General features: G+C 41.2%; 1 protein-coding gene across 1 annotated transcript; it reads left to right on the plus strand.

The window, feature by feature from the left end:
- The first annotated feature begins 250 nt into the window (after nucleotides 1-250).
- sphk2 (sphingosine kinase 2) lies at nucleotides 251-13502 on the plus strand. Its single transcript, XM_031734099.2, has 8 exons — nucleotides 251-350; nucleotides 3927-5533; nucleotides 7344-7493; nucleotides 7579-7673; nucleotides 7784-7899; nucleotides 8860-9063; nucleotides 9196-10813; nucleotides 11122-13502. Exons 2-8 carry the CDS (start codon nucleotides 5071-5073, stop codon nucleotides 11182-11184), a joined length of 2709 nt encoding a protein of 902 aa, XP_031589959.1. The 5' UTR covers nucleotides 251-350; nucleotides 3927-5070; the 3' UTR covers nucleotides 11185-13502.
- Nucleotides 13503-13875: the final 373 nt, after the last annotated feature.

Consider the following 13875-nt stretch of genomic DNA (forward strand, 5'->3'; position numbering starts at 1 on the left):
CTTGCAAAATACACCCTTCATTGTTAATATGGTGAAGCTCATGTTAAAGCATCAGCCAGGCTGGAGGACAAGAATGGCATGTGGCTAATAAACTGATGTCCCCACGTAAATGTTACAGGACACGTCTTTTAATTGGCATTTATCAACCGGCCTGATAACAAGTGAGTTGGCCAGGAAGTGCTGGTCTGTCAATGATTGGAGAATGTCGGTGGGTGGGTGTACTGTTTTCCTTATCGTCATTGGATTTCCTCTCCGCCGCTCAGAGCTGCTGCTCCTGCGTCTCCATATACTTCCTGCACCGAGCCACAGCATTCAGAGGCTATCTGTCGAAAGAGGGGAGCCAAGATGAGGTAGTTGGGGCTTTTTCTTTTCTTCTTTAAAAACCGTTAAATTATATTAAACATGGGTTATAAAGATATGCTTCTGGCGGCATACAAAGCTCGAAAACAACTTTTTCTGTTCCTCGTTTTGATAGGGTCTTAAAAACTGCTAGCTAAAACCATGTATCCTATCTGCGCTAATTTAAGTATTTAATTAAACCCAGCGAAAAACAAAAGGGGAATTTTCTTTTCGATATGTCCACAGTGTTCCTCACTAAACCTTAGTGGAGTTAAATTTGAATATATTAGTAAGTCGGGTTGAACTGGGGCTACATGTCAGTTAGCAAGCCCCTAGTTAGCCCCTGTGCAGCGTGTCAGCCGTTTACATTAGCTAACTATTTCTTAGCAGCTCTGTTTACCGTAAACAAAGACCCGCTGCCTGCAGTTCATATTTCACCTTCTCGTTTCAAGCACTACAAGCTAGAGTTATCGGCTCTAGTTCGTCTGTGCTGTAACTGTCAAAATATAGTTAAACTTGAGCAGTTCAGCAGGCTAACAGCCTGTCAAATCCATGTAGCATTAAAGTTTAACGACATAGACATAGCTGTTACTACCAGACAAGCTGCTAATAAATGTTTAATAACGCCTTTACTACAAGAGCGAGTTCGAATTAAAAAAGTGTAACCTTATCGAAAATTGCCCAAAAGTACTTTGAAGTCACTCAAAGGCAACCTCATTGTGTGGGAGACCAAAATTAGCCGGAGCATAGTATTATTATTATTATTATTTTTGGGTGTCCCCGCCCTGCGATTCAAGGACAGGGTAAGGTGCAACAATGGGCATCGGCAGGGTCTTTTTCTGTGTGTGTGCTTTATCAGGACGGGACATCAGCCAAGTATTGATTTTGTCTACACCACCGCTTGCATAATGTTTCCTGACTGCTATAAAAGTTGAAAGATGTGACCAGTTTATTAATTTAGGGTATACCGAAGTCCTATGTGAGACTGCAGCAATTGTACATTATGGGCTAAAGTCTAATGATCCGTCTCCTGCTGACTTGGTAATTTAACATTGCTTTAACCTCACGTGTAATGTCATTTGAAAATAATACATGTGTATCGGTGTATTTTGATTATATATCCAGGGTTTTTCTAGGGTCAACATGAGTACTTTATGCAGAAGTCTGTGCGTTTCCCTATTATATGGGGGCATGTTGTAAACCAAAGTTATGTTTAAGCTAGACTGAATGAAATCCCACTTTCAAAAATCATACTTCTATTTGTTTTCCTTTGGTAGAAGGTTAAAACCTTTTTGGTGGGAAATAAAAGATTTAACATACAGGAAAAATCCTGATATGGCTCTTTGATAATACCAGACCTTCTTGGTTGGCACAAATATGAGAATGTGCTAATGCTTGCAAAGTCTGTAAAATCTAATACCGGTTAGGTTATTTAAACTGTGAAAGAGACATTGTGTCCCTAAATCCTGTTACCCAGAAGTTACCCTGAATTAGAAAAAAAACACATGAATTGTCATGCAACCTTTCCTCCACAAAAAATAGTGTCTCAGCAAGCCAGTTGAGGATGTGTGACTCTTGAGTCATTATGTGGTTTAGCACAGACGCACCTCAGGTCAAAGGGCATAACGAATCTTATATTGCTTCACCCTGTACCCATAATCAGTTTTCTTATCGTCAAGGTCCTCCTCTGTACTTGACTTAAGTATTGTTTTTGTGCAGTACAATCAAGCTAAAATTGTATTAATTTCATGTAATTTACTGTTGTGCTTCTTAAATTTTGATGTCTTAAATATTTGCAAAATCATTTCATGGTTATCACCACAGCATTGTGGTGTTGTCATACTGCTGAGGCTTGTACTAACGAGCAAGATTCTGCTCTTACTGTTGTAACATCAGGTATAACACTGGATTTTCAGTGTTATTACCCCCCATTACCTCCCTAGTAGTACTTCCAGGAAGACACCAAGGTATTCACAGATACCTTGGTGAGAGATAAAATCAATCAGGAAGACACCAAGGTATTCACAGTCTTTCTGAGAGATATAATCTCTCCAGCATCTCTTGGGTCTAGCCCAGAGCGTCCTCAGGACATGACCAAAATAGTTCACCTTGGAGGCACCCAGGAAGCATCCCAGTCAGATCCCTGAATGACAACAGACTCCTTTTGATGTGTAGGAGGAATGACTCTACTTTGAGCCCTTCCCAAACGACCAGGTTTCTCACACTATCTCTAAGGAATTCTGCTGATTGTGTTGATGATGTCAATATTTCAGTTCACTACCCGGAGCTTGGGTCCGCAGGTGAGGGTAGGAATGTAGATCAACGGGTAAACCAACAGGTTCAGCTCTCTCTTCACCACAATAAACCGGTTCATCGTCCACATCATTGCTGATGCTGTCCCAGTCCGTCTTTCAAACTCCCATTACTCATGAATCAGACCCAGAAATAGTTAAACTCCTTCACTTTGGGCAGCAACTCCTCTCCAACCTTGAGTGGGCAATCACCCCTTTTCTGACTGAGAACCGTGTGTCTTAGATTCAGAGGTGCTAATTCTCATCCCAACCACTTCACACTAAGCTACCAACCACCTCGGTGCTGGAGGTCACTTCCTGGTGAAGCAAAAAAAAAAAAGAAATTGTATGAATCCACAAAAAGCAGAGAGATTATCCATGGCCTCAAAAACAGAAACCTTCCACAAACTTAGTGCACTTAGAAATTCTGTCTGAAAAAGTTGCGAATAGAACTGGTGACAAAGGGCAGCCCTGATAGAGTCCAACTTCCACCGGGAGCAGGTCTGACTCTTACTGCTGGCAATGTGAACTAAGCTTTCACTGGCTGTACAGAAGCAGGCTTTTTTCTGTTTTCTGCAAGCAAGTTTAAAGTAGTTTTAGTGTTCTGTACGCCTTTAGTAGCATGATCTTAAATCAGGACATCTGTGCCTTGTTCTTACAAACTTTATACAAAGTTTGTGAATAGACAGGAAACCCATGTGTTCCTTCATTTTTTACTTGTTCTCACAGAGTTTAACCTCACTGGCACTGAATTTGAAATGTTTTACATACACGTATGTCAGATCCTCCTGTGTCTTAATGACACAGTATTGTGCTTCTTTAATTTCCTCCACAACAAGTTTGCCTACTTGGGACAATAAGTGAGTGAAGTAAGGTGCTGTACACTGCTTTATCGCTCACACACGCACATACACGCTGCTGCTTTGTCTGTAGCAGCTGTGTTGCTTTCAGCCTGTATTAGGTCGTTAAAAAATCTCTTGATTTTTCTGATATTAGTGTTCGTCTCCTTCGTGAAATATGTTATTCTGCTGGTGTAGCATGGACTTGTCCATATTTCTGTTTAGGTGTTAGCTGCCAATACAATTCCCCTTCATGTGAACGCACTTGCAGGTAGTTTGGAAAACACTGGGTTAAGTTATTGAGCTGATCAGTGCATGTTAGAGTAACTGAAACCAGATAAGGAAAAAATATTCAGGGTATGCTGAACCTGCTTCTTAGTCAGGCCCCTGCTTTTGTTTCTTTTTTCCTACTGTTGTTTTTTTCCACTAACTGCTGTTCTCCTTTGTCCTCAAACAGGAACAGAGATATTTGGGAGGGAACGTGAGGCTTGACTCAAGGACTTTAAGATGACATAAACTAAGGACCCAACTGGAACTGTCTCCTTGTTTGTCTTTTGTTTTGTTTCTGTTTTTGTTTTTGATTTCTGTTGTCATTTTTGTTTTTTCACCTGTCTTACTTTGTGTTGCTCCTCCTCTTGCGGGGTAGTACTTGATTGAGTGAATCTTATCACACTACTGTCTAGGGAACTGGCTTAGTCACTCCTTTTGTCTGCCTCCTTTATGTCACTTACATCAAGATAGCAATAGAAGTATCAATGGTCTTGAAAAGTCTGCACTAATCTATCTTTGTGGCATTAATTACATTTTGGGCAACACTTAAAATGCAATGTACTTTACAAAAATCTTGTGCATTAATTTAATTTAATTGTTGTAGCCTCCTTGTCTAAACAAGGCGTGTTTGTGTTTTGTCTTGATCATACCTAATGATCATTTTTAATGCAACTAAGAGTTTCATTTTTGTCCATTTGCGTAATTATTTAAGGCGAATTGTCAATGTTAAGTAGCTGCTCAGCTGCCTTGTATTGCTATCACAATAGGCGGCTTTTACATTGTAATGTAAACTTATTTTTATACTTATGCAATCTTTGTGAAGAACACTTTTTTTTGGCTTAAATGACTGATTTTACATTTTATAAAAGTCTTGTTTGTTGTGACTATGTTGATGTATTTTCTGTCCACTTTCCAACTCGCAGCAAACTGTATAAGCTGACAGCTCCACAGATCAAACCTTGATGGGAGGTTTCTAACTGTGACACAAAGACTGGTCTTAAGCAGTTCCCATCTTCACTGGATCAATAAAAAAATACTCTAATTTGAAGAAGGATTAAACTGGAAAACGTTATTTGTATTCTTTTCAAATGAAGACATATATCTGAACTGGAACAAGAGGAAGATCATTTTTTGTGACTTTTACCCCTTAAACTGAAGCACTGACAAAAAGAATGATTTTGAAGAGATTTTAGGGAGAAAGTTCTCGACAGACATAGTTTTTCGATTTTTGCTGCAAAACATGAACAGCTGGTAGATTGCCCAGCTCTTCAAGCATCTGAGTTCAGAAGCCCTTAATTTTTTTTAGACTGACTTAACTTTGAGCAAAGAAAATGCGATCCCCAGAACCTTCCTCACCTTCTCCAGCAGAAGCTCTCCTTCATGGCCAGTTTGCCAGCTGGGGAACAAGCAGCAACAGCAACAATAACAGTAGTCCCAACCGCCCGGGTGGTTCAGGAGGGCTGTCCCCAGCTGCTCCTCCAACTCCAGCTCCGGCATCCAATTATGCCCTAACTCTCACCCACACCCACATACACATACAGCGCCTGTCCCCCCGGCCTGGAAAGGAAGCTCGTCTCCTGCTACCCTTATTAGAGTTGGTGGGGTGCAGCTGCCCCCGGTCCCCTGCTCCCCCTCTGCTGGTGCTGTACTGGTACCCACCAGGAAAACGAAGGAAAGGAGTGTCCCGGCGCAGGCAGGTGAGGGCCTATCTGGCAGAAAGCAGAGCTGAAGCTGAGAGGTGGTCGGCTGCTGTACAGTGTCTACTTAGAGGTGTGACCGTCACTGCTAGCACAGGTGAGTGTGTGTTTTACCTGAGGTTTGTTTGTACAGCTTGGATCTTGTTTTTAAATGAACGTACAAAAGACTCTAGTAGTAGCTACACATTTTGTGTATTTAAATACTGTAGAGTGTGATTTTTTTTGTTTTGCATGAATTTTCTTATGTTGTCTTAAATGTAAGTATGTCATAATGATAAAATTGTGCATAACTTTTATTATAAATGACCATGGGCAGTAGAAGTAAAGCTTTTGAACATTTTCCAGGAGTAATTCAGACAGTTTTTATTATATTTTATCACAATTTGATAGAAAAAAAAGCAAATTAGTGAACAATAAGGCAAAAATTCACTAAGGCAAAATTCAGTTTTCCGATGTCTTATATACAGCTACATCTGCTCTATTCTAATATATAAGACTAGGCTGAAATCCATTTGACAGTGGCAGCAACTGTAAACCACAAGTCGCCCTAATCGTTGGTACTGTACACTGAGCTGATGACTTAATTAAAAGAGTACCACTAATAGCTTACCACAGTGTTTATGGAGCTTTAGCCTTTGTATTTGTCTCCCTGATAAAGTCTTGAATTTCAGATGTTTACAGTAGAAAACCTACACAATGTAGCATCAATCCACTTTGCTTCATGCCCTCTTTGTAAACTGTTACTAACCCTAGCGTAATGTCACAGGAAACCAAGACTTTAATGTATTACATTTCCTCACTGAGGGCACCAGTGGTAACAAGAGTAGTTCAACATTTTGGGGCATTATATAAAAGACAAATCAGGATTTATACTAATGCACCCTAAGAGGCTGTGAGATTTAGCATTGAGAGCTTTTGGATTTTGTGTTTCACATAACAGCAACGTTTTCTTTAGTTTTTTTGTGGAGTTTTTTCAATCTAAAGCCATACATCCTTCCTCTTATCTTTCCTGCACACGTGGTCCGTATCATTCAGTGTCTAATGCAGAGACAGAGGGCGGGGAGTCACCATCCTCAGTTATCTGACAGCCCAGCGTGAACTTTGTGTTTGTGTTTACTTTTTTTTTTGTCTCCATTGTCTGTGTGGCACAAAGTTAATCGGCATCTCCCATCTTCTGTTTTTCCTTTCCTCGTCTGTAGGCTCACTCTTTAATCCTTAAGTCTCTTAAATCTCCTTGTCTTCTGAGATCTTTAGTGCATACCCTTCACTCGCAGTGATGCAGCTCTCATTCTTTTTTAATTTCTGCTTGTGTAACATTCATAATCACATTTCTGAATCATTCAGTGGCCCAATTCTGAGAATGTTTATGCTGATGGGCATTATATGTGTGGTCAGATGGGTTTTCTGCACAATTGTGTGAAGTGTGTGGTTTGTTGTATAATCAAGGATTATGTGACAGCACAGCCGCATGATATCCTCTCATACACCAGTGGTTTCATCTATAACATACTACAGTTTATATTGAATTTTATCCTTAGATATTTACTTTCCCCACAGGTTTTATGGACAAGAGTAATTTCATTGCCTTCGTATGCCGTTGTTTAGTTTTGACCAACTTTAATACCTATAATCTGAAGTCTAAATGTGTCCTTTATCGTATATCTGACTTTAAATGATTGACAGACTCACTCTTGAAGGACAGTGTGATATGTATTCTGTCAGGAGAACTTTAGGAGGCTTCAAATGGATAAATCCATTCAAAGTCCAAGGTTGGGCAACACTGTAATACCAGTTTAGCTTATGTCCCATTTGGCTGGTTTTGAAAATGTGCTGAACCAATTTCTTTGTCCTGGACCAGAGCTGTGCAGGTTTTAACTAATCCATCCGGTTCTGTCTCTCTTGTGTAGAATTTTCAAGAAGTCTGCTACCTCGTCCCAGGCGACTACTGTTATTGGTCAATCCCTTCAGTGGAAGAGGCCAGGCAATGCAGTGGTGTCAGACCCACATCCTGCCAATGATTAGAGAGGCCAACATCAGCTACAACCTTATACAGACAGGTAACACCCTGAGGTCAAAAACACCCCAATGAGTCAGAATGCATGCATTTATATTGCAGGTATTAACGTAATTACCCTCCCTCAGAACGTCAGAACCATGCCAGAGAGCTCATCAGAGAGATATCACTCCCAGAGTGGGATGGCATCATCATTGTTTCTGGGGATGGTCTGCTGCATGAGGTAAGGTGTTTTTGGCCTGAGAGGACAACCAGGGTGAAATTGTGGCACGTAAATGTATGTCTATGTCTAACACTGTGATTATTTAAATCTTCTGTCTTGTTTTCCTGCAGGTAATTAATGGGCTGTTGGAGCGCTCAGACTGGGAACAAGCAATAAAAACCCCTGTCGGCATTCTACCCTGCGGCTCTGGGAATGCACTGGCTGGCTCCATCAATCACCACGCAGGGTGAGCACATCATTTTAGGCTGAAGCTTTTCTTCCAGCTGCCTGTGAATTATGGAATTAGGTGGAACATTAAGTCTTCATATCTCCCTCAGTGTTTGCATAGTGCATGATTTAAAGTAATGCTGACCGTCTAGATTTTGTTTACTGATAACGGGTGCAGTCAACTTAATTCTTTAAACTTTATGACCTCTGAATGAGCCAATCATATTACAGATTGCATATGCAGACTCTTTAACAGCAAAACTTAACCACTTTAATATTTTTGACAGAGAGTAGCAGAAACAGAATGATTTATCTCTTTTCTGACAAGTTTCTGGAAAACTTAAAAAAGTGCACTTTCTGTAAACCCTCAGCCAGCTATCTCATCCTGTGAGATAGCTCACTGGTCAAAACAACCTTTAGCCAATGAAATGGCTCATTTTTATCTACATTTTGATACCAGGTTCATTTTCTAGCCATGAATCCTTCTGTCTAGAAATAATTTTCTATGATTTAAACCTCCTTGGATATGCATCACAGAGGGTCTCAGAGTCAATGGGTGCTCTCTTTGCTTGTGCTGAATTTTCTTATTATATTCATATATTCATATGATGACATGTCTCTTTTGCTTTACTGAACTTCCGAGAAGAATATCCAGTTGCCATGACATTTATGTTCAATGTAACGTCCTTATCTGCTGGCTTGTACACAGAGGTTCAGATGATCCTGAGACCCTCTGAGGTACTCAGATGATTTTAGTTTATTTTTATGAAAACTGACCTTACAAAAAAGCTCATGGATACCCAGATTTATTCTGTTGAAATAAACTACATAAACAACAATGTGTCGTTCCTAAACAAAAGAGCGTAGAATTATGTATATTTGTTTTGTTTAATCTAGGCCTTTGAATAGCTGTTGTACAGATCTGTCTTTATTTTTACTGACAGGAGGATCTTGTTGTCTTTTTTTTAAATTTCCTCAGGTATGACATGTGCCTTCGAGAGCCCCTCCTTTTAAACTGCTGCTTTTTGCTCTGCCGAGGCGGAGTCCGACCCATGGACCTGGTCTCTGTGACAACAAGCCCCGCCCCTTCCAACAACAACCGTGCTGCAGCACCCAGGAGACTGTTTTCCTTTCTTTCTGTTGCCTGGGGCTTTGTGTCCGATGTGGACATTGAGAGTGAGAGGTGGGTGTTTCAAGTGTTCAGAATCTTAATCTAATGTTGTTTTCTTCATAAAAGCCTGACTTTTAATTTATTCTGGATTATGTGACATCATTTTCAAAATGTAGCTTCACTTGCAGTCTTGTCTTCTGCCAGGTATCGTGGTCTTGGCTCAGCTCGCTTCACCCTGGGCACATTAGTGCGCATAGCTTCTCTTCGATCCTACAAGGGTCGTCTCTCCTTCCTACCACCCTCTGTTGTCACCACATCACCAGATGCCACACCTCCTCCACCAAGGAGACCGCTCTCCCGCAGTATCACAGAAGGCCTGGAGGGCTTCTGCCGCACGCCTATCCATCGCACCTGCTCTGACATGGGCATCAGTGAACAGAGGAGCTTGCGCAGGGGTGAGGGAGAGAGGGAAAAAGAAGAGAGGCAGAAGGAAAGGGAGAGAAGAAGGGAGAGGGCCAGGGGAGGAGGAACTGGTGTGGTGAGGGCAAGCAGTCTGGCAGAAGACAGAGAGAGGGAGGGAGAGATGGAGATGGAAGCAGAGGAGGAGAGGTCAGGGACTTGTTCAGAGAGATCAGGGACAAGTTCAGAATCAAATGAAAGGGATGAATGCAGTATGGGAAGGGAAGAAAGGCTGGAGAGGATCAAGGATGAGAGGGAAGATGATGGAACAGCAGAGCAATACTCAGAGGAGATTGAGGAAGACGATAGAGGTAAGGACGGGGAAGGGAGCAGTGGTTCTGTAGAAGGAGAGGGAGTGTTGCATGCGAGAGAGCTGGGAGAGAGCTATGGGGTTGTCATGGGGCGAGAGGCAGATGAAGAGCCAGAGGATGGTGTCACCCACCAGGATTGCCTTCATGAGACCAGGCAGGCAGTGAGAAAGAATTCAGCCCCTTCGAGTCAGATAGCCGAAGCTCTCCGCAACCAGCCTCTCAGTCAGGAGGCTGATGCAGATTCAGGCACTTCAAATGGCGTCGATGATATGGATCTGAATGGAACTTACTACCAGAAAGATTCATACACACTGGATGTCACTCGTGAGCGAGCTTTGACGATCTCTTCTCCCTTTCGTCATTCTCCCTTCTCTTACAAGCCCAAAACCCTGGACAAAAACCAAAACGCCTCCCGGCCAAGGCCCCTCTCCCTCCTTCAGCACTCCCAGACAAATTCCCTCCCACCTAAACTCAACTCTCTCTCCCTGTCTCTTTCTCCCACACCCCCCTCATCTCCTTCTTGTGCCTCCCCACACTCATCATCCTACCTCGCTCCTCGTCCTAACACCCCAAATTCCACATCACCCTCGCCCTCTTTACGCACGCCATCCTCTTCTTTTAACTTTGACATTGCTGAACCAGCAGGACCCTTCAAGAACCGTCCATCATTCTCGCTGCCTTTAAATCTACCAAGGGATGATTTGTTACCCCCTCTCGACCAGCCCCTTCCCACTCGAGACTGGATCACCATTGAAGGGGACTTTGTCCTGGTCCTGGCCCTTTATCAGACCCACCTTGGGGCTGACCTTTTTGCTGCACCCCAGGCCAGGTTTGACGATGGGCTGATCCATCTGACTTTTGTGCGAGCAGGGATCTCTAGAGCAACTCTACTGAGACTTTTCTTTGCCATGGAAAGAGGAACCCACCACTCTGTCAGCTCTCCATATGTGAGCCACGTTACCTGTAAAGCATTCAGGCTGCAGCCTCTGTCGGCACGAGGAACACTCACTGTGGACGGAGAGCTTGTGCCCTACGGGCCGCTTCAAGCGCAGGTCAGAAAGAAAAACAAGATGTAGCATAAATGATACTTGTTGAGCAAAACCACACTGGTAAATTCCTAGATCTTTTCATTTGTCTCAGTCTGAATTTAGTTTGTAATAACTAGATTTTCTGTACTTTTAATTAATCATCTGTGATTATTCATTCACATTGCCAACAGCAACATGATTTTCTTTCCTTCAACTTACATACTGTATGTTTCTACACTCAACACTTATGCACTGTATGTTCTGTGCTGCTTTGTTTTGCTAACACTTGTGATTAGTAATATTCATTTTCCTGATCTCTTAATGTTTTGTAGATCCATCCTTCCATGGCCCGTCTCATTGTTGGAGACTCTGGAGAGAGGATTACCAGATTCTAATCAGGGATTGGTTGATTTGATTGACATATCAGCACTCTACTGAATTATATAATCTCTGTTGCCATCCATAGTCTGAGAGGACGGGAGTAGCTGAGAGACTTCAAATAGCCTGAATTGCAGAAACTGCTTTTCTACGGATTAATGAAAGGGATAACCAACCAAGCCACGCATCATTGAAGCATGTCTGCAGGGATTAATAGTGAATTTCAAAATGGATGAAAAATGCACCTCATTGCACAGCTGTTGGATTACGTACAGCGTACCCTGAGAAGCATGAAAACAGCACAGCCTGGGATGATGAGAGGGAAAAACAATTGAATGTTTATGGGTTTTTGTGCAGATAGTGCATGTGTTGGATGTATACATAACAGTATGCATGCAAAGAAGCACTACCTGTTTTATTTTGGGGTTTTTTTGTTTTTGCCTTACGTTGAGATGAAGAGAAATCAGATTAAATTCAAAGAATATTGTTTGTACACATGAAAAGCTATAAAAATGTATTGAGATTCTCTTGGGCCAAGAGCCAGTGAAATTATTGCCGCGTCTCTATCATCAAACAGCCTCATCTTACATCAACATCCAGATGTTTGAGTATAAAAACTTTAGTCCCTGAAAGGAATGCCTTATCTGATACTGTACAGTACAGCTGTACCTTTACCCTTTCCTTCTTATGTATGAAACTTTAATCTTCTTGATTTCCGTTCACCTATCAAAGTCCGTTGACTACATTTAAAAAACATAAAGTCTGAGCGCATGTAACTCGACCACTCTTGCGCATCAGTGGAGAAAAAAGTGACTACAAGTAATCATTTTTCTCATGCAAGTAAATAAACATAGAGCAGCAGGATCAAGCTTTTCAGGGTCACCACATTAGTACGAGCAGTGGATCCGTTGAAGGGTATCTATTACCAACGTTTGCATAATCTGCCTTTTTTTCTTAACCAGTGGAGGCACAGTGATAGTGATGTTTAACAGATGTTGCATGCCTTTACTAAGAAGTAAATTTCACACTTATTCTTCCCAAACACGCTGAAGATCACAACACTAGAACAATTCAAACTAAAGGGCAACACTCTTCTGTCTGATGCAGTGTTTTGTTTCAGAAAGTAGATCCACTAGCATTAGCGTCACCTGACATGAATTAACTGTTGCACTTTGAAGACTCTTAGCTTTTGAGGATGGGACTGACCGTTAACAAAATCATGTTGAAACGCTAAAATCCTGCTGTAGAGTCAGCACTAATCCCCAGCGTTGTCAGATCAGGTGGTAAATCAGATAGAAAACAGCTTGCACTTTGAGAAATTTGCCAGCAGCAGAGGCAGTTTGTTCAAGTAGGCAACAGACTGATGTTTAAAACTGAAATATATTTTGAGACTACAAGTATTTCCAAATGTCGATGAGTTGAATCAAACTACAGAGGGTGAAGCCATTTGAGGAATGTTTTTTTTTTTTTTTAAATTGAAACCTGCTGATACTTGGACGAAGAATAAATCATTAGCATGTGCAGTTTATCAATCAGAAGGTTTGTGTGCCAACTGCTTGGTTCATCATCAACTTACTGTATGTCTCGGTCATACCTGGACAAATCAATGCCTTTGTATAATAAGCCTGTAAATTCTGGCTGTTGATCATGAACTGTTTAAACCTGACTGCAGAAAATGGAGTAAAACTCTTTTGCTTACCAGGATGTTATTTTTTTGCTTTTATTTTTATTTTGTATTCCTTTGAGCGCACAATGCAGCTATTCTACCACAACTACACTGTGCTTACACAGCTACAGAATGTGAGTACAACATTTTGGGTCTAGGCTTGTAATATTACCAAATAGATGAGTCTCTATACACTTTGAATGGACTTTTTGCCAAAATGTTTACTCTTGATGTTTAAGAGACTAGTTATAACCGTTTACCTTCCTAAACACTTTGTTGTCTATGGCCATAGCTGGGACCATGGTGTTAAAGACCAATTCCTATATGACCACGATGGGGTATTACCCTTCAGTTGATAATGCCATAAAGATGTCTGTAGTGGACTGCCTGTAATGAAATTGTAATTACTACTAAAACAATGAAAATATATACATACACATTGTACAGTTAATAGTTATATATGGTTTTCAATAAATGTAACTTCATAAGTTTGTTTGGAGCAAATTAATGCCTTATTTTGTCTTTAGTCACTAATATGCCACCACGTTTTTATAATAGAATTAAACCGTTTGATGTGGAAAGCAGGAAGCTTTTTTCACGTATCTAAATGGCTTTTTATCTTTTACCCTTCCAGCAACACATTACTAATAAAATTGATCTGTAACTGTCCATCCTTTTTTCTCTCTTAAAAGTGTTATATATACACTCACCAGCCACTTTATTAAGTATGCCATGCTTGTACTGAGTTGGACCCCTTTTACTTCAGGATTGATTAAATTCTTCATGGCACAGATTCAGCAAGGTGCAGGAAACATTTCTGAAAGATTTTGGTTCATATTGAGTTAGAGAAGCAAAGCTGAGATGGCTTGGATATTAGTAGAGGAGATACAGTGGAAATATTGGACAAAGGATTTTGAATTTGGAGCTGCCAGGCAGGAGGAAAAGAGGAAGACTAGAGAGATTCATTAATGTAGTGAAGTAGGATGCAGAGGGTTGGAGTGACAGAGGAGGATACTAGAGGTAGGTTGAGAAAGAAAGCAGC

The sequence above is a fragment of the Oreochromis aureus genome, linkage group 11 (assembly GCF_013358895.1).
Source record: "Oreochromis aureus strain Israel breed Guangdong linkage group 11, ZZ_aureus, whole genome shotgun sequence".
NCBI classification, from domain to species: Eukaryota; Metazoa; Chordata; class Actinopteri; order Cichliformes; family Cichlidae; genus Oreochromis; species Oreochromis aureus.